Source organism: Argiope bruennichi, chromosome X2 (assembly GCF_947563725.1).
Source record: "Argiope bruennichi chromosome X2, qqArgBrue1.1, whole genome shotgun sequence".
Taxonomy (NCBI): Eukaryota; Metazoa; Arthropoda; class Arachnida; order Araneae; family Araneidae; genus Argiope; species Argiope bruennichi.
The window spans coordinates 114,662,696-114,690,363 of NC_079163.1; the positions used below are offsets into that span (position 1 = coordinate 114,662,696).

General features: G+C 29.4%; 2 protein-coding genes across 3 annotated transcripts; both read right to left on the reverse strand.

The window, feature by feature from the left end:
* Nucleotides 1-983: 983 nt before the first annotated feature.
* On the reverse strand, nt 984-1,313 carry LOC129959850 (uncharacterized). The gene has a single exon (XM_056072742.1). It carries the CDS (start codon nt 1,311-1,313, stop codon nt 984-986), a length of 330 nt encoding a protein of 109 aa, XP_055928717.1.
* A 1,672-nt stretch (nt 1,314-2,985) lies between these two features.
* Nucleotides 2,986-27,555, reverse strand: LOC129960232 (regulation of nuclear pre-mRNA domain-containing protein 2-like). Of its 2 annotated transcripts, XM_056073490.1 has the most exons (6): nt 27,327-27,555; nt 25,256-25,335; nt 19,508-19,628; nt 13,644-13,819; nt 11,911-12,040; nt 2,986-5,631 (listed from the first exon to the last, which is right to left on the reverse strand). In XM_056073490.1, the coding sequence occupies exons 2-6, from the start codon at nt 25,319-25,321 to the stop codon at nt 4,898-4,900; spliced, it is 1,227 nt and encodes a 408-aa protein (XP_055929465.1). In that variant the 5' UTR covers nt 25,322-25,335; nt 27,327-27,555; the 3' UTR covers nt 2,986-4,897. The 2 variants fall into 2 exon arrangements, with proteins under 2 accessions (XP_055929465.1, XP_055929466.1); XM_056073491.1 differs by lacking the exon at nt 19,508-19,628.
* Nucleotides 27,556-27,668: the final 113 nt, after the last annotated feature.

Sequence of the window (27,668 nt, forward strand, 5' to 3'; positions counted from 1 at the left end):
TGCAGTCTTTCAATTTTGTTTATTCGTATATTTATTGGGGCTGTTATGAATACATAATATATTATTCAGGAAGTTGAAAATAACTTATCACATTTCTAAAAGTAAGGAAGAAAAAAAGATCATTCATTTATAGCTCTCTTACAAGTTTTGAGTATATTCTTGCAGCTGGTCCTTTGCTTTTGTTGCCCAAATATTGATCTTTGTTGGATAATGAGATATTCTAGACATGAATCACTTTTAAGATCCAGTTGTTAAAAGTAAGCCTAAAAAAAATCTATAATCAGTAAATAATTACATTTCTGTTATGGTTTTTCTTCATATAGTCTCATCACTGCTTAATTTTAGAAAACGAAATATAATACGAGGGTTGGAACTTTAATAGTGGCAACTATTTATTTACATGGAATACAAAAGTGATTCATGTCACCATGTTTTATAGATCTTCAATGTAGTCGCCAGCATTGTGTACAACCCGTTTCCAACGCTGTGGAAGTCACAGAACACATGTAGCAGCGCCTGTTCTGTTGATAGTTCGAATGGACCGGTCAACTGCCGCAAGAATCTCTGGAACAGTTTTGAAGCGAATGCCACGAAGTGGTTTCTTCATCTTAGGAATTAAGTCAAAGTCACAAGGGCTTAGATCTGGGGAGTATGGTGGATGGTAAAGTACTTTCCAGCCCCATCAATCGAACAAATCAGTCACAGCCTGCGCAGCATGCGGCCGAGCATTGTCATGCAAAATGATAGGGACGTTCTGCAGAGAGTGTCGCCGTTTTTTTTTCTCAAAGCTGGTCTGAGATGGTGCTCCAAAAATGAGCAGTGACACTGCGTATTGACGGCCTGCTGTGGGGGAACGGTATGCGTTAAGATGTAACCATCATAGTCGTACATGAGAATCAGCATAACTTTCACATTGCTGGGGTTCTGAAGAAATTTCGAACTTCGAGGTGACCCATAATGACGCCATTCGATTGATTGGCGTTTCAGTTTTGGCTGGTACGATCTGGCCAAATCTCATCCAGCGTAATGATACGATGTAAAAAAGCCTCTCCTTCGCGTTCATTGCGCTCCAGGTGGATTCGAGCAGCATCGTATCGTAGCGATTTCTGCATTTCCGTCAAATGATGTGGAATCCATCGTGAAGCAATATTTCTCATGTCCAGGCGTTCCTTCAGAATGTGCAGCACAGTCGTATGCACAAATCCTGTCTGTCGGGCCAGCTCACAAATGGCTTGGCATCGATCATTGTCCATTAGTGCGGCAACAGCATGTATTTCTGCTTCGCTGACACTAGGACGACCTGGCCGATGCATGTCTGCCACATTTTTTGGTGTCCACCATTAAAGGCTTTTACCCACCTTGCAACAGTTCTGTAAGGTAAAGCAGATTTCCCTGCAAGCCTCTTGAAGCCCTACATGACATTGTCGCGCTGTACGACCTCTGGCACATTCAATTTTTATCCGGTTCCATTTTTCTTGTTTTGAAAACATCCTGAAAACACTTACTTTAGACCGCAAGTTGATACAAGGATCAGTTCTTCGCGTCACTCCGCATGCGTGTGACGTAGGAAGCACGAGTCTTTTTGCTGAGAGATAAGGTAGGTATGTAGCTAATGTGTGGTATACGTGACATTCTTTGGTTTTGTTGCCACTATTAAAGTTCCAACCCTCGTATATTGAATTCTGAAATTAAATGTAGATTGACATTTGCCAGTAAATTTTTATGCTCTTTTAAACATCTGCATGTTTGCCAGTGATTTTTGAAATACTTTAGAAAATAACAAATCCCAGGCCTTTGCTGCATATTTTCATAACTAAATAATAGAAGTACTTGCTGCACTAAAATTTTCTAATCTTAGAATCTTGATAAAATAAAATTAATAAAGTTAAATTAATATTAACAGATTTACATAAAACAGTGACTCTGTATGTTAAAAATAAGAGAATTTTTAGTATACGTTTAAGATATGACAAGTGAAAAATTAGTTTAGATATTGATATGAAATTTCTATCTGTAAAGTAAAAAGAACAAGGAACATCAAAGATAAAGAAATATTAATGAACAGCATTATGTGGTGATGGTGTAGATTATTATAAAACCTTATTTGTAGGTATTTTACAATCTGAACCATTTAATATTTCTTTATAAGGGAATAAAAAAAAATGAACATTTATACCTTTTACTTTAGAATAATTGTTAAGTGCGAGGAATTTAAGTTAGTATATTAATTGCTATATGTTTTTCTAACAATTTCCTGGGTTTAGAAAAAAGAGTAAAGACCCTTAAAATGTTTTAAAGCAAAATTTTTAAAAACATGTGCAATTTAAATTCTTAAAAAGATTAATCATACTGTAGAGAGGAGCAAAAGTAAACTGACAAGGTTTGAACTTGCAAAGTTTTAGTTAACAGCTGCAGTGTTCTCTAACATTAGCTTAATGTCTGAAACTTAAGATTTATCAAAACAAAGTCATGCCAAAATTTTATGATTGCCAATCAATAAAATATTTGAAAATAATATAATGCATAAATTGGCTCCAAAAATAGAAATAAATTCAAAGAAAAGCTGAATTCCATATCATGTAATAAAAATAAAAAATCTGCTAAGTCTTTATTGAAATACTAACAATTGTAGCATAAATAAAAAATTTCAACTTTTAAACAAATTAAAACACACAAAAAAAAATTTTATAAGCAAAAGTACAGGAACAGAATATAACTTATTTTTTTTAAAAATTGTTAATTAATTGTATTATAATTTTAATTAAAAATTAATTCATAAAAGTAGTAATATAATTTATCTTACGAAAATTATATTATTAATTTATTATTCATTTAATTATTAAAATTTCAAGAATTTAAGTAATTCTGGGCAACATTTCTATTTGTGTTTGGGATACGGACTTCTTAACGAGTTTGTGTTTCTCGAGCTGAGAAGTTAAAGGGTCATTTTCCAAGATCATTTCTTTTTTTCTCATCGGCATTAAGTAATAGCATATAAAAAAGTTTTATTTTAAATTACACTTTTATGAAATGTTATTTCAGTCTCATTTAACTGAAATAATCACATGCTATAATTATTTACAAACATGCAGTTCTTCATATACTGGTTTTCCCAAGCTGACATAGCTTTTTCATTCTGAATCACATTCCATGTCCATGACTTCTAAATTATCTTGACTATAAACTTCAGAAGAAAAGACAGATTTTGAGGTGGTTTTTTGGGGGTGGGTAGGGGGACTTGAAGGGCTAGTCATTTGCATATTTTGTATCAAAAAAGATCTCAGTGCAAGGTACATATTAAAGCAGTTTTCAAAAGATACAAGTGCAACCTCCAATACATTTTTACTATCAGAAAGAAAAAGACTTTCTTACAGATGCCCTCTAAAAGAATTTTGTTTGCAGTAAATAAGGTTTTTCATCTTCCTTTCCAGTTTGTAACTACACATCTGAAATTGGCGAGTTCATTTTTTGTCTTTGCCGTCTAGATTTTCTAATTCAGTACCAAAGAATGGAATCTCTTGATCACTAATGTTTGACTGACCTGAATCTTTGGAATTCAAGGTTGGATTGTGAATAATCTCAGAATCTACACTTTCAGAAAGTTTTCCAGCTTCAATGGAATCTTTCATTACTGATGTATCAGTTACATAATTATCTTCAGCGTTCTGAGATTTAATGCACTTTTTTTTTTTTACTTTTCCAAAGCAAATTTTTTCAGATATTCAGTGGATATAAATGGATATGGAAGAAAATAATGAAGAATCAGAGCTTGGTGATGGAGTATGCAGTCAAAAATTATTTTCTGAATTGAATTCATGGATAATAGTTGTATTGTTTCTTGTATTATTTTGTTCTAGAAATTTCATTACTAATTGCTAACGAATCTTGGGCGTCATTTTTATTATTTAAGAAGTCAATTTCTTTGCACTCTTTTTATTACTTTAGAAAAATGCATAAAGATATTACTAACATTTTGAACTATTTCTTCAAAAGATAAATTTCTTTAAACATCAGATTTGACACTCTTTAAAATGGAAATAACATCAGGGATCTTTTCAACTTTTTTAGAGCTTGGTGGCAACATAGGCACCATTACTTTTGAAATAGTATATATCAGGTGCGGCGAATCTATATGGATGAGCGTGACATCTTTTTTAAAGAAATATTTAAAGAGGTATAAACGTGCCATCAAATAATTTTGACTTGTGATTATTGGGAAAATAATAAAACTAAATAGAACTCAAACTCTTAATACAACTCAAATCACTCTATCTAACTCTTTATACACCTCAAATCCCTCCATCTAACTCTTTATTAACAACTCAAAAGTCTTTATTTACTATGAAAAAAAATACATTTTGCACTATATAGTAGAAAATGATTTAGTTATACGTGTAATTCAAATTAAAGTAACAGTGCGATTAGATGACAAATAACTTATATTAGGATTGTGAGGTGTTACTTTTAGCAGAATGCATGCTGAATTGGAGTCATCTTCCAAACAGTCTCTAAACGAGTCTTTAAAATTATTAAATTTTGAAAATGACTGGCAGATATAGGTAAAATGAAAATACGGCTAATAAAGCATAAGCCAGCTTCTTCAAACAATTAAATGTGTTTGGAATCGAATTTCATGTTTCCAAAATTTCGTTATTGGGATTTTTACTTATAGTGCTTGTTAATCTTTCTGTTTCAATCAATTGCAACTTTTTCTTTGTTTCAATAAATTTTTGAATAATTTTGAATTAGACTGGAAATCAATCAGTTGCATTTCAAATTCTTCAATTTCCAACCAATTGAATTGGGACAAATTCAGTTTATAAAATGAAGTCACATGCAAATCGTTTTGATCGGCGTCATGCCCAAAATATTGTGTTGCGTGCCATCATAGGATGGTTCAGTTTAGCATTTCTCCCTCTGTCATATCTTCTGAAGATTTGTTTTCCTCTTCCTCACGAATATTCAAAGGTTGATTGCTGTCAGAATGTTTTTTTTCAGAAGCATTTGTGCAAATATTTCTCCCTTTTGACTGAAGAGGAAGTTCTATCCTTCTTTTAACATCCATATTTGATTTAGCCTTCTTCGTATCATAAGACTCTTCCAGTAAAAATTCTATTTCATTATCATTTTCTGTTATTTCTTTTTCATTTAAGCAATCTAATATGTTTGTATCCTGATTAGAGGAAGTTTCTGCAGAACTGAGACCTGTATTCTTTGGTACTTCATTTTGCTGATCAGCTGTTATCTGTAAGTCAGCAATGTTCTCATTTTGAATATTTGGGCAACTTAAAAATTTCAGATCAGATGTTCTAGTAAGAGCTAATTCAGGACTCATTTGTTTTTCAGAATCTGATTTTGTTTCTGCAAATATTTCTGCTAATTTACTGAATTTTGGTTTAGGTGATTGTCCTAGTCTATTCTCCAAAGTCTCCTCTAATTCATTTTCACACCTTTTAGCAGAATCTGACAAAGAATTTCTTGAAATTTTGCTCCAGGAAAAAGAGTGGCTTTTCAAATTGTCAGAACTAAGCAATCCATCTTGTCCTTTCTCATTGACTGAACCAGGTGATGGCTTTGAAGATGTTCCAGACATACTCGTATTATCATGATGAAAGGAAGAAGTACCAATAACTAAAAAAAATAAATAAATAACAATAAAATACACAGAAGCTAGGATATTAAAAAGAAATGCAATAAAACTATTGGAATTTCCCCAGAATATAAAAAATCAGCCAAGATATGAGCTAAGTTCTACAATCCTACATTATGAAATCAGCCATTTTCACAAACTTCATGCATAAATTGTTTAACTTGACACAAGTGTACATGTTGGTAGTTACTACTTTAACAGAAAAGTGATATTTTATGCTTTAAACTCATGTTTAACAATAACTGAAGTTCAGCCAATGAAAAAGAACACTTAAATAAAAGGTACATACTCTAATCACGGTCCAATAGCTAATTTCAAATATTTAGAATAAGATAATTACTTCCAGATGGAAAAAAACTCTAAATGATGTATATAATTATATATTTTTTTTTTCAGTTAATAAATGTAGTGTCCAAAAATTACAAAATAAAAATTTTTATACAAACTTTGAATTACATACATTTTAATATAATCTTATAAATTGTAAATAGAATATGTTTGAAACACCAATATATATATATATATATATATATATATATATATATATATATATATATATATATATATATATTAAAAAAAGCTCCAGACTTTTTAGACTAAAACGGATTGAGTTATGAAACACTGGATATTATTTTGGGCAATTTGAAATGTTAAGTTCAGACAGATAAACATAAGTTCCTCCTAAATGATTCTCTTAAATTAACAAAATTCAAAGCTTAGCCAGTTTTAATCTCAGAAATGTAAAGTTTCTTTTTTTTTAAGTTTAAAATGTTAATCAGCTAAGCTTATTTAATTAAATACGATTAACAGCAACAAAATATTTTTAAGCAATTTAAATTTTCTAACTTTTTTCAATAATATAGTTACACTCAAACACCATGCAATATGATTCTTTACATTGATTAGACCATATTTTCCATTGGATGTATTTGTCTTCCTCTAATAGTATTAAAATTTACTAGTTCTAAGCTTCATTCAGATGGACACCCTGAATGTAAAACAAATAGATATAAATGATTATAAACTATATTATCTGCATTCACCTTAAAAAAAATAATCTGTATGTTTCTTTCAAGTACAAACATAATGAAGTCCCATTACCTTCCAAAGGTTTGAAAGTTAGGCATCAATGTTAAGAATAGTTTTGGTTATGTGCATTTTGAACAAGTAGTTTATCACCTTTAAATCTTTTTATGTTAAATATTTAGTAATAATTAATTCACATAACTGAAATTAATTCATTCTATTAAAACAATTCAGTGGCACTATTTTCATAAAAACTTTTACTAAGTGAATTGATTTTTTTATAAACAGAAGAGTATCAAAACAATACCAAAAAATATTAATTATACTGTTTTCCATAATCAAAATATTTATTTGAGTTTCAAAAATTTAAGCCTCAAAATACTATACATTAAAACTTTGCAATACAGTTACCCTGCATTATCAAAATATGATCAGTACTTTTCCCTCTGATGGCAAACATTTTTTAAAAAGGATCCTATTCAATAACTGAAATCTTATTTTTTTAAAAATGAGAAGCAAAGATTTCATTTCATTTTATTTTTTCTTACAGAATCAAACTATCTTCTTATTACTTATTAATCTCAATTGAAAAGGCAAATAATTTACTGTTATCATTTTTTTTATTTGCGAAAATGATGATATACCTTTATTTAACATTTGAGATCATTTTTAAAGCTTCACCATCTTCCTACTGTCATTATTTTAATTAAATCTTTAACATTCATTTTAATTTAAAGCATGGATTTCAGTAAATTTCTTACACATTATGTTACAAATATCAAGAACAAAATTAAATTGTGAAATTTTCTAAGAAAATTTATTGGAAAATTGGTAAAAAGATCATTTAAAAAAAGTTTAGATATATTACATGATTTTTAAAATATAAAATCTTACCAGAAAATTAAAAATTAATTTCAATTCCCTTTTATTATACCAAAAATAAAGGCAAGCAAAGAAACAAAATAAAAGTGATTATATTTTTTACTTAAATCAAATTAATGGGTGTGAATTAAGAGTTCACAATAATTTAGGAGTTTGAGAATACATAAGGATTTCTTAAAAAAAGCTAATAATATAAAAGAAAGGAATATGTTTAGTTTAGCCTCAGTAGTAACATGTAACTTATACTACAAATAGGATGCATTAATGCGTTGATGTTATTTAAAAAAAACTGTGCAACCTGTATCACAGAATTTCATAAACCATATAAATCAAAAAAATTAACCATAAGCCATACATTAGTATACTGAAACAAATTTATTTCTTAGTTTTCCTTTTTAATCTCTTAAGAAAATAAAAATTAAGGATTATTTCGTTAACATTTAGTTCAGCAGTAAACTGAAACCAGCAAATGATGCAAAAAGAATTTCAATAATTTATATTAGATATAAAAGTCTTAGTGAATTTGCCAGATTGCCTTTTGTTTCCTGCTGGCATGCGCCTTGAAAAGGTCATTTAATTGAAAATGTTTCATAGTTAATTATTTTCTTTTTAAGGCTAGCAGCATTCAATGATCAACTATCTGCTTACCTTTCATACACTTATTGTCTAGATATAGAATTAATCTTCAAACAATAACTCTTGTACTGAATTTGATATCATTTTAACTGATCTAAAGTTTCATGACAAATACATCATCAATGGGCCCATGCTCAGAGACCTCGTCCAATTTTTAAAAAATCTCAATTCTAATTAAGAGTATATTTTGTCCATAGGAGGAAAAACCTCGACATTCTTTGTCCTAACCACTAAATAAAATATAAATTACAACTCCATCAACTTTTATTTCATATAAAAACTCCTGGAGTCAATTCAAGCACCTCCGTGTTAGAGAGATATTGAAATATATCTAACTAATCAGAGCGATCTCCATTTTTATGCAATTATAATTTAAAATAATACTTTCTATTGTTTTGATTAGATGTATTTCATGAAAGTAAGTCCACACGACTAAATTAATTGGTAACCAATTGCTACATTGGTCAATGAAGATGCACTATAACTTATAAAATACAGTAGTATAAGTAAAAATAATTATACTTGCTAGTTTAAATCATACGTGCATATAAATGGTACAGCATTATGATTGATCAGCCATATTTTAAAGCATTGAAATTGTCAGATAACAACGGAAGTTGTCTAAATCAGTTCAGCCATTGACATTGAGGGCTTTGTCGAAATTTTAATTTGCATTATCTCTCAAAATAGAGAAGCAGAATGTAGATGTCTATTGCATTAGATAATAAAGGGCAGTAAGAATTCATACAAAAACAAAACATTTCAAAATTGTACATAGGATAATAATTTTTCTTAATGGAGAGTAAGTGTACAGTAAAGCAGTGTTTTCTCAATCTCTTTGAAAAACGGAGATATACAAAACGGACAGCAGCTGACAAATAATGACGTATCTGTGTTCCATAAGCTTTCACATAAAATTAAATTGTTTGAAATCGGTCCAGTGGTTGTGACTGACGAACTCTCGATTTTTAATTAAGATACCGTACAGAAAAAGCAATCCCCTCCCCGCCAATTTCTCTCGAAAATTGAAGGTAAGTAAGGGCAAATGACTATGGATGACATACTTAGACATTACAAGCTTTCATATGAAAGAAAGACTGCTAAAATTGGATCAGTAATTGGAGTTAGACGATTTATAGATAGATACAATCTCAATGAATTCTTTATGAAAAAAACCACAAATTTAATTTAATAAGTTTTTCTATTAAAAACAAGATCAATCAGGAATTTTTTAAATCAATATCTTTCAAACAACATATCTTTTTTCATATCAGAAAAAAATATTAAAAAGTTTTTCAAGGAAAAAAAAAATGATATTTGCGTATTATTACAGATATGGTGATTAAGTATTTTTGCATTATTGTAGATATGGTGATTTGGTATTTTTGCATTATTGCAGATATGGTGGTGAAGTTTTGCGATTTTTTTTTTCCTCTTCCAGAGAAAGTGTTAAATACAGCAATCAAACTACCTGCTTTTTCGTGCGTTGTGAGAAATTGCTATAATGATTAGGTACTAATTAAGAAGCTTAGCCCCCCGTCCCCCAAAAAAGGAAAAAACACTTTTTTTTTTAAAGTAAATATGAAAATTTTTCAAGTATATAATATTTTCTGTTTTATAACAATGCATAGTTTTTATTGAACAAATTTTTTAAAATTAATTTAAATGTTTATTATTTAAACTTTAATATTTATTTCGTTTTTTCAATATCTCTGAAAATTAACAAACTACCTGTTTATTTAGATGGACATAGAATTTCTGAAAATGCAAAACTGATGGTAGCACAGCATGATTAAACAGTTTGAATATGATTTTTAAATGAGTAACAAAAAAGGAGGTTCGACATATCTGAGATGAAAAGGTGTAAATTTTCTCCTGTACTCATTTGTTATTTTTAGAAACTTTAGTTGTAGTCATAAAACTAAGAAATAAGTATTCTGGAATAGCTACAATCATACCACTAGCAAAACTGCCACGAAATTGATGATAGAACAATACCAAATTCTAAATAAATTTTTAGGTCATTTTTTATATAGAAAAGAACAGCAGTATTAAGAAATGGTCAGACTATAAAAAATTGTCTTATCGTTTCTTATTTCTGAAGTTTAGTAAAGGCCTTTGTTTTGCATTTTAAAAGTTTAATAAAAACTTGCTTTTGAACTTATATATATATAAATATTATTTTAGCTTTAAAAAATTGCAGAAAATCCGATTATATATTTTGCAAAGAAACGAAAATGCTTTAACAACTTCTAGTTCAAATAAATAACACTAAGAAATTCGTGAAATTAAGGAAGAGTCTGTTCTGTAATTAGAAGCAAAATAAAAATAAAAAATGTTAATTGAAGCATTTTTTTTGAAACTAGCATGAGATAATATATCTCAATGTCTTAAAATTTAACAACACAGTAAACCAGTAAACAACTTAAAAAGGTTTTCATTTTAAATTAAAGCAAAGAAAGCATTTTATTTATCAAAACATTAACAAGTTTAACCTGACTCCACAATTCGATGAAGTAATGATATTGTTTTGAATTTAATTTTAATAAAAATCCTTGTTACAAATTGTGTTTAAAAATAATATTCCAAGAATCAACATAATTACACACAGCAATTAATTCAATATAGTACATTAAAATCAATCTAATAAGTTGTTCAAGGGATTTCTCCAAAACCTCATATAAATGAGAATGATGATCGAATGAAACAACATAATAAAGATGCTTCACAACACATTTTTTTCAAAAGCCTCTACCATGTTCGATATGTATTTGGTGTACCCAATTCATCCTCTTGTAATTTTGCTTTTCATCGATTTTAACAATATGCATATTCTTTTTTAATAACAACACACAAAAAGTCAAACACACACTTACCAGGCATAACTAAAATTCTTCAAGATCTCAAACATCAAAAAAATTTTTAGTGTTTGAGAAATTAAAAAACATTTTTTTTCAAACATTTTTCCAGATGCTGCAAGTACGGAGAAGTACACATTCCGTGCTGCCCCTTCATCATAACTATTCCAGTATTTCAATAAATGGCAATGCACATTGCTGAAGAAAGAGGAAGCAGGGAAAAAGGCTCATTATGTGCTATCTAAATATGTGTCTGGAAACCCCAGTATCTATTTCACAATGGATTCCTTGTCCGAATTCTTTCTTATTCTTGGTTTTCGTTTTTGATACATCAAATAAACAAGCTTCGATGATTATGCGTTCGCATTATTGTATTCAATGTGGGGGGGGATGCTGTCTTTGCATATCCAGAGAAAATTAAACACTTTTAAAGGATCATATTTTCAAAACAAGCACTTTTAAGGTGTTTAAAACTGGTTTTAGAATTTCAGCACTTTTCATGACGCTCTGATAAAAATTCTTCAATCATGGATTTTGGAATGACAGTCACACACTGGTAGACATTCTAATTTAACATAAATATGCTGACATATGATCACTGGTGAAAATGTTAAATTTTACAGATATTTTATATGTTATTCAAGAGAAAGTACCACAACAATTCCACCAATACTGATTTTACTTCAGTAATAAGCATAATCAATGATTAGTTTGAAATCTTAAAGACATTAATATGGAATTAAATTTAAAAGAAATACGTTCAAACACCCCCTTTTATTTATTCCACCATTCAAAAATTCTTCTTTTGAAACAACATTGTACAATCACCTTGCTACAGTTTTAAAATAAGTAACTTACCTGGTGATGCACATGAATTCCTTTCAGAAAAACATGTAGAACTGTTTTCACCTTGAGACGAAAATAACAACATCTTTTCAGATAATTTACTTTCCACGTTCTTTAGTCTTCTTCCATATGCCATATATGCCTGAAAAAGGATATACGGATTGAAACAAAGGAACTTCCGAAGTATTTTAAATTGCTATTGATATATAAAACGCAATATCAAAAGATTTAAATCAAATCAAGAACTAATTTTATTGCTTTTGTACTCTTCATAAGAAATTAAATTCAAAACCACATCTGCATCAATTAAAAAGAGAGAGTGAAGTATAGAGAATGGTGTGTTGGCTTAATTATTATTCGAATCAACTGATAAAAGATGAAAACAATTAGCTCCATCTCCATTTTAATTTTAGACAGTATCACAATTGGCCATCAGTCAAATTTTATTACATTGATTTTTTTTGTTAAGACCTCACTAAAAAACTCAGAGAAAAAAACAGATTTTCAAAGCATAAAGTTTAATAAAACTTGCCAAGTCATATGTTAACAAAATTCCGTACAACCCTAAAAAATTCTTTAAAATTAGTTTTTTCTTTTGAATTCCACCACCATATTATATTAAACATATTGTTACAGAAATCTCTCCACTACGTCTGTTAAGTCAACTGGTTCACTTGTAGTGAATATATGGTGTAACACAACCTACAAGCCTCAATAACAAACAACGATGTTTATTGATATGAAGGCACGAATACAGAGAAAACAAATACATAGACGAGATTTACACACGCAAAACACAGCAGCAAACTTAGAACAAACAGCAGCCCATAAGTAGTAATCAGTAGAAAAAATAACCACATCATAAAAAGTGACCAGACAGAACTCAGCAGGAGAAAAGAATCATAACTATTTTCTACGGTCTCTCCAAACGCCTGCAATTCTCCACTATAACCTCGCTTTAGCTGTATCCAACTGCTGACTCACAACAATGCGACTGGCTACTCCACACTCGACACGCTGGTGCTTCTATAAGAAACTGCACGATTTGCCTCGCAGCTCAGTCCACCAGTTGCTTCAGCTACCCTGAACTGATCGAACTAATTTGCTGCTGATTCATTATGCAATTCTATACTACAAGACAACTTCTTCAACTTGGACTGCCAGCCTTTTATAATTTCTGGAGGAGAGGAGAGAAGGGTCTCAAACAATCAAGCATATCTCAGCTTCAATTGGTCCTAGCGCAACAATTTCCAGAAAATACTAGCATCATCCATTCTGTCACCAAGCATGGTGTCACTGATCTGACATTCAATAGAGCTGATTGTAAAATGGTGTTTCCTATAATGGAACTAATTGTGCTGAGAAGCAACATTTCAGATTCATAATAATATATATGTATGTATGTACAGGAATAATCAAACATTCCCAAGTGAGATTAAAGAAGAATGGAAAATGTTAAATGTAGATTTTGAAAAGATGCATAAATAGAATTGAATTAGAAAGCACAAACAATAAAAACGAATAGCATTATAATTTTATGTGTATCTAAATTCTCCAAGTGGTTTATTATTTTGATTTCATTACATTCACCTCAGACAATTCAATTGCATATATGCATGAACTGTATTATTAGTTCCATAATTAAATATTAGTGATCAGAAAAAATACTTCATGCCTGAAGTTTGGATAAAATAATCTAATAATTGTAGATTAACACCTTTACAACTTAAAAAAAGAATACCTACATTGGCAACTTTCTTAACATCTTTATACTGAGCATTATAAAAAACACAACTGTCTTCTAAATCTTTTACAACATTCTTCCTAGCTTTGAGTTCATTGTCAGCAGCTTTTAGACGTTCTTCTAGACGACTTTGGTAGGAATCTATCTTTTTCAACATCACCAGATATTTATCCTGTTCTAAAAGAAAAAAATGTACATTAACAAAATACTATTTTAATGGATTAATAATTTTTTAAGAAAACCCAATTACAAAGTCATATTGAGGGAAACTAAGGTTACGTTGATGGATAAAATAGTATCCCTTAATGTAATGAAGTAATAACTAGAGGCATTAAAACATAAATTCATCTAATGCTCTTCATTTAGCCATCATGTATGCAAAGTTTATGAGTATATATTATATTTTAATACAAATGATATTCTATAAAATAATTTATTGATTATATTCTAGATTATTATTACTTTGACTTATATATCTTCACTTATACGAACTAAAAGTTGGATTCCTCATTACCTTCTGTTTCATATATTTCCTATTTTGGAATTAGTAGCAAATTAAAACAGAAAATGAAAATTTAAAAAAATAAAAAGAAATAAAAAGATGTCATTTTTAAAAAAATAGGCCATAAAGAATGTCTAAACAGGGATGCTAATGTTTATGTAACACAAAATAATAATCTTACCAAGAGATGACATTTAGAAAATGATAGTAAAGATGTCAATGAGCTGTTGGACTTTCATAGCAATGGGCTGATATTTATCGAATTTGCGAAAACGTACGAATAAATCGCTACAACACAAACTATTATCTCAGATCTAGATACTCCAGAATAGAAAATAACGATACAGAACGAATAAAGATAATTTAAAGTTACACGGAATTTCGGCATTTTTCTGCAATAACTTACAAAAATATTACAGCATAAATATTAAATTTTCATCATCTTAACAGCTAAAAAATTTTCTTTCCAAAAATACCAATTATTATAACATAAATTAAGTTTGTATTCATAATCGATTCTTAAAAATACTTCAAGCATATTTTTCAAACAACTTATTTCCTACAAAATAAAATTTAATTCTCATGAGCACGTTATGTATGCATGAAAAACATTAGCCTTTATTAATGTTGCCATTCTGTTGACAAAAGCTCAAATTAAAATATTAACTCTTACTACAAACTAAACTTGAAATGTATAATTTTCAGTTAGTATTCATAAGAAATGAAATAAACATGAAACATATTTTCTAGAAAGGAAAGTTTAAGAAAATCTGTGAAGTTTTAAAGTATTCATATTATTAATTCTATCCGTTTTATTTTTAAAAAGTAAACATAGTTTGTATATATACTGGATGTCCACTCTCGTATGTGCCAGTATTTAATTTCTGAGCATTTAGCATTAGGATGGAACGAAAAAATAAAATTTTGATTTTTAATTTGTAATAGCATGGAAAAGTTTCCTTTTGTTGCAGAAAAAATAAATTATAAATATGAAAAATATTGGAGTAAGTCTTGAAGTGCCCCATGATGTTAAAGTTTCATAAAATTGAAATTTTTGCTACATTTTAAAGTTTTTTTTACGAAATAAGATACTTTTGATTTTTAATTTGTAATAGCGAGGAAAAGTTGCCTTTTGGTAGAGATAAATAAACATTAAAAAGAATATTAGAATACATCTTGAGGTGCCACAAGAACATTAAAGCTTAATAAAATCACAATTTTTGCAACTTTTTAAGGATTTTGCATGCCTTGAACATGAAATAAAAAGCTTTAAATAGGAATTGCCATATGAATAAAAGGATAAGAATGGTTTTATTATTGCACTAGCATGGCACTCGGTCGTTACCAGACTGGTTGTTATCGAGATAAGGCTATGTTTTGTCTGCATCTGGTGACAGGGACAAAGCTGGTTTCAAACTAATAGCTTTGCCGAGTTCAGTTGAGTTGGCATCATCAATATGCCTATTGTGTAACTGATTAACATAACTGATTTGTTAGTTTCAGCACTTGTGTGCTTTGCTGTGAGTAAAAATGGCATAGTCTAAATTAGTGAAGAGAAGAAAAGTACCAGAATGTTCTATTTTTGGGAAATTTAGTGATTTCCTTGAAGTTGAACACATTACTTAAGAATCTAGGGCTACTGCTACATTAGACATAATCTCAACATTGCTTCAGAGAAGGATCTGCTGTAAGAGAAATATGTGACACTATAGTTCCATAATAGAAAAAATATAGTCAAAAGCTTCTAGCAAAAGAATTACACAAATGATAAAAGCTTTATCATGCAAAATACAGGAATTTATTAAAGTCTAAAAGCAGAAAATGTTCAGATAAGTTTCATTCTAACCTCATAGAATTTAGAGAAGAGGCTAGACGTCTATTTGATATTGCTGATTGGTATAAAAGAAAAAAAGAGTGCCAGTTATGAAATAAAAGATTCTAAACGATTCCCAAAGGTTCTGGCAGGAAAATGGTTATAGGTAATATTGATATTGCTACCACAAGCACTTTGAGGAATAAAGAAGCCAAGAAGAGTAAAGAACTATAGAGAATAGTTAAATTTAATCAAAAACGGACAAAAAATACTAGTGCATCAGAAACAATTACTGACGACAATGACAACAACGTTCTTTACAAAAAGAGGCAGACCAACCAGATACATCGAATAGACAAGAAGAAATAAAACTATCAGGTGCCTGTGTGGTGTAATATTAAATTAAAGTTTCATGTACTTATGTTTCCAAGCATCCTTGTCCCTCTAAAATTTTTACAATATTTTTTCTTTTGACAATATTTCTAAATTCTATCAAAGAAAAGTTGTGTAATGCTTTTGCTTCTTTTGACAATATTGTTAAACAAGAATGAAAAGATTTTCATATAAGAAAGGCATCATTGATTTAGATGTCTGAAATTTTTTAAGAAATGGCCTGCAGAACAATCATAATATAAACCAAATTTTGTATAAAATCAATTTATCCTGAGAAGCATTTATGCCATCATTGCTTGTGGCGGTTCCAGGCAAAGTGTTTTTACTGAAATACACTGCGTAAAAAAAGTAGAAGGACACTTGATTTTGTAACAATAACCGAAAAATATTTTATTTTTACTAAAATTTTTTATTAGAAACATTTAACAAATATTCCAAAAATACAATTTTAACATCAGAATTATGATGTTCAAACATAAAATATTAATGGCAACAAAAATCGTTTCACTTTTTTGAAACTTTGTAAAAAAAGTAGAAGGACAGCATTATAATGAATGAAAAAATAGTGACTTTAATAAGGAATGGTCTTCCCATTGGCCTTTATAACTTCAAATATTCTGTTTGGAAGTGAATTGTATAGAGTTTGAATTTCAGTTTGACAAAAATTGTCCCACGAGTCATTCAATGCTTCTCGAAGCTGAGTTTGCGAATCAAATTGCCTTCCATCAGCATAAACTCAACGAACTAGCATTGCCCAGATGTTTTCCACTATATTAAGGTCAGGACTTTTGACTGGCCATGGTAAAACATCCACATTATTTGTTAGGAACCAATCTTTGACTCCAGTCGCGGTGTGAATGGAAGCTCCGTCTTGCTGAAACTTCCACTCTTCACCCACCCCCCCATGTCAGAGGCATAAGGAAGAGGCTCGGAATTCAGCACTTGAATGTAGTCTGTATGTTTTTGCCTACCATTTAAGAAAACCAGACTTGTCCTTCCTCCGTATCCAACAGCCAACCAAACCATTAAACTCCCTCCTCCCATTTGTCGTGTTGAATAGTATTCGTCTTCAGTCCCCAGTCAATGCCAGTAGTGCTGATATCCGTCTGGACCGTCTACGTTAAATTTCTTTACTTCGGAAAATATCACAGAAGTCCATTCTGTAGTCCAGGACATGTGCTCCTTAGCCCACGCTAAACGGTTATCAATGTGAGCTTGTTTCCACTTAGGATGATGTTTCCGTTTTTCGAAAATGAATTTTTTTAGATCTTTTTATATAGTTGTAAACTGTTTGTTTCGTCACATGATTAAGTCCTGCTTGATTTCTTGCCTTTGAAACACTTCCTTTGTTCTTCTTCAGCACACGAGCAAGTTTTCTTTCATCACGTGGTGTTTAATTCTTCCGTCTACCAGTCTTCTTTTTATTTCCATTTTTATAAAGATTTCTGATAAAGTTTGAAACTGTATTGGGGCTCACCTGCAACAATCGAGCAATCTCTCTAACACCTTTACCATCATTTTGATATGCGGAAATTTGCCCTTTTTGCAAATCGTTCAAAGGTATTCCTTTAGGCATTTCTGAGAACGGAGAAACAACGTAACTTTTAAACAAATTAGATTTTTTTGACAGAAAAGGATAAACAAATTATAAAAACACTATTTAAATAAAGAACAACTCACTAAATTAAATATATTAGCAAGTGTCCTTCTACTTTTTTTACTCATCGGAAATTATATATACTAATTTTCTTAATAATACTAGTGGTAGATGTTTAATTTTTGCCTAAAATGAAAACAAGGGTTATTAAATTAAATCTGCATAAATATCTAGTAATTAGGAGAAAATAAGAGATATTAATTGGCAAAAAGACACTGTCCTTCTACTTTTTTTACGCAGTGTATATGTATTTCTTCATGTCAAAAACGTTTTAGAGCATGTTTGCAAACACTCGTATATATAAAGCAAAGCATTCAATAAACATGCGCGTGAGCGACTAAACAAGACTGCAATGCTTCTGCAGATTGAATGTAGTTATTCCCGGCACAGAAATTTATTCTACTCTCTCTTGAAGTTGCAGCAGTCCTGTGCATGCTCAATAGCTGCTCATGGAAAAAGAACAACTCTCTCTCAAATCGAACTAGAACTATAGAGGAAACAAAAAGAGAGGAAATAGAAAACGGACGAGTTTCTGCATTCACACAATTGTGAAGGAAGCTTCGTTTTTGAAGCTCTCTGTTTATTAAAATAGAGTAAATGTACACCAGAAATAACTAGAAGAGTTCGTTTTGAGATTTTCAGCTTTCTTTCTTGTTGATTTCTTTATGTTTGCAATGTTTAGAGATTGGCATTTTTTAAAAGGAAAAAAAAAAGGGGGGGGGGGACTAGGAAATTTAAAATTCCTTGTAATTTCTCAGTTATTATGGAAATTTTCAATTTTTGTTTTGTTTTTTAGATGATCTTTTAATTTAATTAATCCCTATATTTACTTGGTATCATGGCAACCCTTATGGATTCTCACTCCTATGAAAATTTGAATAGTAATGTTTTGTAAAAATATAAGACCTATTTGGACGACTTAAATGACTTTCTCAAACGAGATACACCAATGAGCAACAGGATTTTCCACAAGGCTGATTTGGCCTAAAACTAAGAAAATGTTGATTTTTCTTTGGCATTCAAAACTTCAAAATTCAGTGACATTTCATTGCAGAAGATAGAAACATTTTTTCAATATAAAAGTTGGAGTGTCTAGAATATTTCACTGAATATGATCCTTTAGGAGTAAAGGACTGTATAAAGTTCTGACTGCATAATTTTTGCAGAACTACGTTTGTTAATTGGAAATATATATATCATTTAAATCCCCTTGAATATAATACTAAAAACTGAATTTTCTAACGAGTCAAAGCAATTTTTATTCAATAATTCTTTAAGATAATGCATAAATTATAGCTCACATCTAGATGGGGCATTAAATGTCACTAGTCTTCTACCACCTTTAATTTTAATCATTGAACAGAAGAATAAAAAGATAATAAAGAAACACTGAAATTAAACTATGAGTATAAGTCATGAGCAATAATTCTGATTAGAAATGAATATTATATTTCCGTAAAAAGTATGCAAGTCAAAGATATAACATTGAAAGTAATATACCAGACAAGTTTTTAAATTCAGGTAATATTGGTTCATCAGCAAGATTTAAAATCTCTTCTCTCTCTTTTGCCTGAACTTCTGCAGCCTTCAATTTTTTCAAACTGTCAAAAAGGTTTTGAGACTAAAATAAAGTTAAAAAAAATTTCTGAATAAAAATAATACGAAATTACTTTTTTTTTAATTCAGAAAACATGAAACAGTAAGTCTATGTAATTTAATAATTATAACAATAAAAAATTATGTATACAAAAGGAATTAGTAAAATACAGGAAGACAGATACATCCATGGATATAGATAGATGTGTACCATGCATATAGTTAGTTATACATGAAACAAAAGAAAAAATCAGATATTCGGAAACTAGCACTTAAATATGTTAACGGCATATTGAGAATAGGTGTCATCAATTTATGTCTATCTATACTTACATAAAGCTCAATGTGTGTGCGTGTGTTGTCGCTGTACAGGCCAGACCGTTCGACCTACAGCTACCGAATTTGGCACATGCATACCTTGGAGGTCGGGAATGTGTACCTGGAGTCCCTTTTTTTTAAAATTTTTTTATTAGAATTTTAATTATTAATTAAAAACTAACTTTCCCGCCAAAAAAATCATTTCATTGCCCCACCGCAAATTGAGTAAGGCTTCATTTTTTTCCCCCCACGCTAAAGAGGACAGGCTTACGAAATTTTCGGCACATTATTTCAAAGGATTCTGTTTATTTTCTTAAGGTTTGATGCATTTAAAGTTAAACATTGTTAATTAATCGATCTTTCAGATTCATTCTGAAGTACTTTTGAATTAAAATAAAACAGAATAAAGGAAATTAAAAATTTCTAATCTACATAGCGTTACCCGAACTGGCGTAGAAAATTCACGCATTTACGTTACCATAATTTGCGTTAAAAATTCACGCATGCACATTGTGTTCTGATTGTTGACAACTATTTTCAACGGATACGGACTTGGTTTTGAAGGCTTAATATGTTTTCGACAGATTATTTCAAACGATTCTGTTTATTTTTCTAGTGCTTGATGCATTTAAAACTAAACATTGTTAATTAATCGATCTGTTCATGATGAATCTGTGAAATTTTGTTGAAAACTTCTTGAGATATTATATAAATTAAGAAAAATATTCTTTAGTGCCCATAAGGTTTAAATAATCAGCGACTCTGTTTTCAGTACTCATATTTAAAAAAAATGCTTCGTTTCAATAAAAAATATAATTATATTAATTGCAGATTAATCATTTCCACTTTAATTTAAAGCATAAATTCTACGGGAGCCAATAGAAAATTAGAGAGATACATATTACATTATGGCTGAAGACCTTTATAATATAATGAGTAAATTATATGATTATTAAAATTTGAAGCTTTAAAATATTTTAATGAAGAAGCAATTAAAATGGGAGTTCTATAAAATATTTAATTGTTAAAATTTTAACGTGCATTAACATTGGCGAACCGGCTGGTCGCCAAAGGCGGCTAGTTATTAAATAGAGCAAAATTATATTTTCGTTCTGCATTTTAATAATGCAATAATAGATACATAACATTAACAGAAATACTTGCAGAAATATTTGAAGTTTGCAAATACGTACTCACAGGACATTCTTTTTGGTATAAGATGTAAAAAACAGAGATATATCTAAAAAAATAGTCAATGAATATTTTGGCTTCCTCGCCTTAACAGTGTTGTTTGAGAAATACTAAGCTATTCCATTAATCTACAATGGTTTTTCATAGGAACCATTATTTTCTCAATTACTTATTGTCTTTATTCTGATGCACAAAAGTTTTAATAGTTTTAAGCAACTCTAAATATTTATTTTTTTATTAAACTTTTAAGTAATATATTTTTTATATAAATTTTAATATTTTATATAATAAAATTTATATAAAAATATTATATAAAATAGCAACTCAAAATATATAATACGAAATCTCGGAGCAGGATCTCAAAATCTATATTGCATTGCTGAGCTGGCAGCATTTTTTTTTTTTTTTTTTTTGCATTGTAAACTAGTTAACACCCCCCCCCTCTAAAAAAATAAAGACGGAAACTGATAAAAACAAAACGAGTCAATCAAAAAACAGGGGATAATTAGTATAAATAGGAAAGACCCCTGCCAAAATATCAATAATTTTAAAAGCAATGATAATCCGGAAATTTCTGAAATATAAAGAATTATAAAATATTGGAAAAATCGTTATATCAAAATCACTTCTTCTATATATGTTCTAAGATCATTATCAATATCGTACGATTCAAATATTATTATTAACCAAGGGAAATAAGCGTATAAACTAGGAGATTTGGACACCAAAACAATTCAAATCCTTTTTTTTTATTTATGAAACAGGAAACTAGGTTTTATTTAAATTGATTTACAAGAATGTTGCCTTCTTAACGTATTCTAACTGAAATCAACTTTCAGAATATTTTTCTAATGATTTTTAACAAATCTGTTTGTAGATTAGTAAGTTCTAAATCTGCTTTCGTTCGCAGACTCACAAGTCAAAACCTCTCAGCTATCTTAAAATAAAGATGGGGGGGGGACTTCTTTTGCAAGATACGTCTATATCACATCCATTTTCCCTTCAAAGAGAAAAGAATCTGACAACACACAAATTAATGTAAAATAAAATTTAATTCTCAAACGAAAAAAAAAAATATTTACATTTATTGAATTTCAGATAAGCCTGAATTACGAAAACCCTTCCTGTTTTCTTGCAAATATATTGGGTTCTCCCCTATCCATACTGTTTAAAGACATGCCAATCAGAACTGAACAAAAAAATTTCTAACAGGGGAAAAAAATCATTTAAAAATACCAAACGAATGCTCTGCATCAAAATAAGAAAAATTCTTCTGTGATATCAAAATTGCATAGGCTTTTAGCTCACCAACTACAATAATAAAATGGCCTGCATGTTGGCTCAAATCTAAATGCATAAAATAAAAAGGGTAGGGAGGAAAATTAGTCCTTGTCATTTTTTTTCTTTACTGAATAAAAAGAAAAATGTTTTAGAGATATAAATTGCAAAAAAGATTGTAGGAATGAATTGTTTAAGTTTTTGTGGCAAACTGTTTCATATACATCAAACTGTATAAGAGAAATACTGACCTTCTCTTTAAAAAAAATTTTTTGAAAAAATTACAAGAGGCATGTGTACCTATAATATATAAAAAAACAAACTAATTTCTCATGTTCAATATTATTTTTAAATTATAAAGCAATTTGCTGCATGTAAGGGAAATTTTAAAGAAACCAAAAAATTTTTTAAATGTTGAAAGAAAATGTTAGCAATAACATCTGTTTCATGATGTCCATAGCCTTAATTCATTTGAAAAAAAGGAAAAATTTTGTAATCTGTGTTCATAATGTTTAAAATTAAGCATGCACACACACACACACAAAAAATGTTAAAGCAATAATAACAATTACTTCTGATGCTTCAAAATTCAACAAAAAGACCTCTAAAAAAGGGGGAGAAAATTATTACCGTAAAATACTTAATGAATTAAAATCAACTGTTTTGGAATTATAATAACAGAGCAATATTTTATGACCTGTTTTGAATATTAATATCCAAAACACATACGTTCGTACAAAGAAAGAAAACGAAAGAAATAGCTCCATATATATCTTTTTAAATAAAAGTAACCCATTAAAGTTCAAAATCATAACAGTAACAGGAGCTGGGCTTTAATTAGACTGCCTTTTCCTACAGTATTCAAAACCAGTTCCACTAATTACGTCAATAACATGTCATATTGAAAAAAAAAGCAATTAAAAACTTTCAACAAAAATATTACACATTTATGCATATATGATATAAATTAAATATGGTGGTTAATCCTTCTGTTCCATAATCTGTTTTAGACTATCAGTAAAAGTTTGAATTTCATTAGTTGCCAACAATATTTTATTCAGCTTATGAAAAAATACCAGCAAATTATCACGTCCGATAAAAATTATTGATTTAAAAAAATTCCAGTTTTATAATAAATTTCCTTAAATGTTCCCAGATCTCCCAGAATTCCCCGACTATTCTCGATGTTCTGGTCACCTGGTCACCCTGAGAAAAAGTCCGAAACATGACAACTTTTTATAAGTTCCTCTTCCCTTATCACCAATTCATTTTCTTTTATGACCGAATCCATCAATTATTAAATATGAATGTGAAATTCGTTTCTAAATTTTTTTCAGGGAAGCCCATGCATGGGAATCACCATTTTAAGACAAGTATCTGTTGTACAGAGTTAAGAGAAGTGTATAGAGTTTAAATCAGAACAAGTAACAATCAATTAACTTATTTTAAAAGGGAGGAGAGGGGGAATGCCTTTCTCCAAATAACCAGTGTCAAAAATGTTCAATTAGACACTACACACTTCAGACTAATCACATTTTCCTTGCAATTCATTTCCTATGAGTTAAAGTAATGACACAATGAAACATATTTAGCATTTGAAAAAAAAAATTTTTAAAATTTGGAAATTCATTAAGGGCCGAGACAAATTGATCTTGCTTAAAAAATATGGGAGTTTTTCAGTTGATGACAGCTATTTGTTTGAAAAATGAAAACATACTGAAGACGTACGAAGAAGCAAAGTGGAGAGTAAATAAAAAAAAATATTTAAAGAACTGGAGTTTACAAAGATTTCCCACGATGATGCCATAAGTATGAGAAAGCAAATCTTGCCATCTAGGAGATGAATGATTCCTAAAAATAGAGGAAAGATATGTTTTGCTAAACAGCAATGATTTCAGAACCAGTGATGCATGCATTAGTTTCAAGTACAATTTAAAAAAAGAAATAATTTTCATCGTCTAAAGTTTTATTTTTTGTTTCGTCTTAAGTAGCGCCAGATAAAATGATTTGCTTGAAGCGTGCCAAAAGATGTATACAAGCAACACATTCCTTTCATTAGTAGTAGACAGACAGAGATAGTGCAAACAGATTACATTTTGTTAAAGATAATTTTCAAAAGAGTTGATATTGGTTTCAATCAAGAAATCAGTTACGTGGTAGTTTTACATACTTACATTAATTAATGAAAGTTATTGTGAAAACTTAAGAGGTATTCTACATACATGAAACTTATGACTATTACAGAGATTGGACATGTGCATGTTTACCAGTGAAGAATTCAAAACAGAAAGAGGCAATTGCCACTTCGTTCAAAACTTTACTAACCCAAAAGCAAATTCTTCTGACCTAGAGAACAGAACTGTTTCATAAGCAATTTATTGAAAGATAGCAAAAAACCGATCCAAGGTAGTTGTTATAGATATTGGACTATTAGATTTTCAAAGCTGCAGTCAAAATGAATTTAGAGACAGCTAAATTTATTTACTTCAATATATAGTGAATTTCATATATATAAAGATGGAGCAGTAGAAAGTAGATGAACAACATATCCTTTTATTACAAAGACTATAGGGAAAAAAAAGGGGGATATTGATTAAACAATATTTATTGTGAGCAATTCAAAATGTGTAATTTTCTAGAAAAAAATCAATGAAATTATTCCAAACTCCGATTCTGAGATTCGTACTTTAGAAGAAACAAAGGATAAAAACTCAACATTTCACTCCAATGATGCGATGTCCACAAAAAAAAAAAAAAAAAAAATTGCAGAAGCACATATGTCATATAAAATATCAAAATCATAAAAACATATTTAAAATTTCACATATTTTAATATTGCAAATGAAGCAAATATATATATATTACCTTGTAATTAGTAATTATTTCCATCTCAGAAACTTCACCTCCTTCTGCAGAAGATGATGAGGTCATTTCTGAACTATTTACTATAAATAAAATAGCTTAAACGTAAATCAAGGCATTATTTGAACATATAAGTGAATAAAGAAATGCTTAGTAACTATCAGTGTTGTAAATTTCATGGCACTCTATTCTTTTTCATCCACAACTTTGTCAATACCTACAGAAGCTCACCTTGTAAAGAACAATTTCTTTCTTCTCTAAACTAGTGGGAATATCTACTTTACTTTCTAATATGCTTGCACAATACGACACAATATGTATTTCATAATACACTGAATAAAACCAAATATATATTTTGAATATCTTACTATTGACTGAATGGATCCAACGTTTGATGGTCAATTAACTGACAACATTGACAAAGAAAAACATATTCTATCATTAATATAAAAATCTTTTCCATTTTGTGATAAAGCATTTGATGTAACAGAGAACAAACTAGAAATTGAAAAACTAGTAATACTGTTTAATAAGCCTTCTTTTTTTGCTAATTCTAATGCTAGTGATTTCCTTTTATTTGAAGAGTTTAGAAGGTCAGATGCTCCACACTTTTTTCAGAACATTCTTTCACTCAGAAGGTGAAAGAATGGTTTCCAAGATTGGAATATAACCTATAGAAGAGTAAATATATGTTTCTTTACTTTCATTAATTTTATAAATCCTGCCCTTTCCCTTTATTTATTTATTTTTCTCCTTTCAGATTTGCTCAAATATTATCTTTTACTTAAATGGAGCTTTTTTTTTTGTTTCAAATATTCCATACTCTCCTTTCATTTAATCCTTCTCTGCATCATTTCTACTTTTAAGCATCAGTTAAAAAGCATTTTCTGTTTAGAAACACTATGTTTGAACTCTAAAATATTTAAAATGTGGAATCAATTACATGGGACAAAACACAGATATCTTACTTTACATAAACACGAGTTGATTTATGAAGTCTTTGTTTACATATAAGCGAGATGTTTTAAGCTAACTTTTAAAATAAAAATAAATAAATTGAAATGTGAAATATTTGAGACATTCAATAAAGCACATAGAAAAGTACTTATTCCTCATTTTAAAATTAAATAAAATATCCGTCAGTTATTAAGGAATTCTCTGCTTTTCAGATGCAAGCTTCCTCTTCGAATTGTAAAGCATTTAAATACTCTTAATACAAACAGAGAATATGAATTTTGAAAGTTTCTACATAAAATTTTCACATTCAGAGCAAAAAGTTAATATTTTTAAAGTAACCGACAGACATTCATAAACAAAATTTAAATTTGCTCCTTAATGAAATGAAAAAGAAATAGTGTTTTAGAAAATAATCTTACAGTAAGAAAGTTTATAATTTCCATTTAAAAAATTTATGAACCATTTTTTCTGATTAGAAAATATTTTTCAAAAATTGATAATTGCCGTCTATCAAAGAATATTTCAAAAAGGAGATAAGCCATCTATAATGGCTGTTTTTTATAAAAACAATTTATCATTTTAAATTTAACTCTGTTCTCTAGTAAAACAGATAGCCCATGTTTTAAAATGATATATAATACTCAGTATTTTGCATTTTACTGAACACTGAATTATTAAACTCAAGTTCATATTTTTGCGAAATTGCCCTGATACAGAATCACAATTATTCAAACTTGCTATTGCATAAAAAAATTAAGAAACAGTCAACTTGAAGCACGAATATACAAACCATAAAACAGTCAACAGATTTGATTAAAAAATAACGATTTTTAATATAAATCACAGAACTCTTAACAATATATGTCAATCATATAAAAGAAATACTAGCACGATATCGAATAAAAAGAAAATCGTAACAAATAATTTCTCTCCATTTACATGCATTACAGCAAATACCATACGTTATTTACATTTCTAATATTATATTTACAATTTCTATAGTGATGAAAAGGATATTAAATTCTATAAATAATCTGGCAAAACAAGTAATTATGCAGTACACAAATGTTTCTGAAATAAAATATTGTAAAACCTAGAGTAAAGCAACATTTTTCACCTTCAATTGTAAAAGAAGGAATGGAGGTTTGTTTTCCGGCGTATGTTCCTGAACGAAATCTTAGTTTTTGTCGGGTTAACACAATCAAAACACGAGTATCACAAAAATTTAAAATCTGCCAGAGTCAACAAAGAAAGCTAAAATAGTCTTCACTGTATGACAACACTGAACGGAGAAATCACAAATCCAATCAAAAGACAGTCTCATATTTACTACAAGAGAAGACAAAATGTTCACAAGTTTCTGGGATCTGGCAATGAACACAATTTGGTGATTGCGTGAGCCTACATATATGAAGAACTGCATTGACTGGAAGAGTCCTAGATATTAATCGAAAAATTA

What these genes read in the sequence shown, in the direction of transcription:
- LOC129959850 (XM_056072742.1), bottom strand. Translation starts at nt 1,313, where the DNA reads ATGCATCGGCCAGGTCGTCCTAGTGTCAGCGAAGCAGAAATACATGCT.
- LOC129960232 (XM_056073490.1), bottom strand. Translation starts at nt 25,321, where the DNA reads ATGACCTCATCATCTTCTGCAGAAGGAGGTGAAGTTTCTGAGATGGAA. An exon ending in TGAATTTAAAAACTTGTCTG is followed by an intron (nt 13,820 to 19,507) that starts GTATATTACTTT and finishes TTTTTCTTTTAG; the next exon opens with AACAGGATAAATATCTGGTG. An exon ending in ATGTTAAGAAAGTTGCCAAT is followed by an intron (nt 12,041 to 13,643) that starts GTAGGTATTCTT and finishes ATCCTTTTTCAG; the next exon opens with GCATATATGGCATATGGAAG.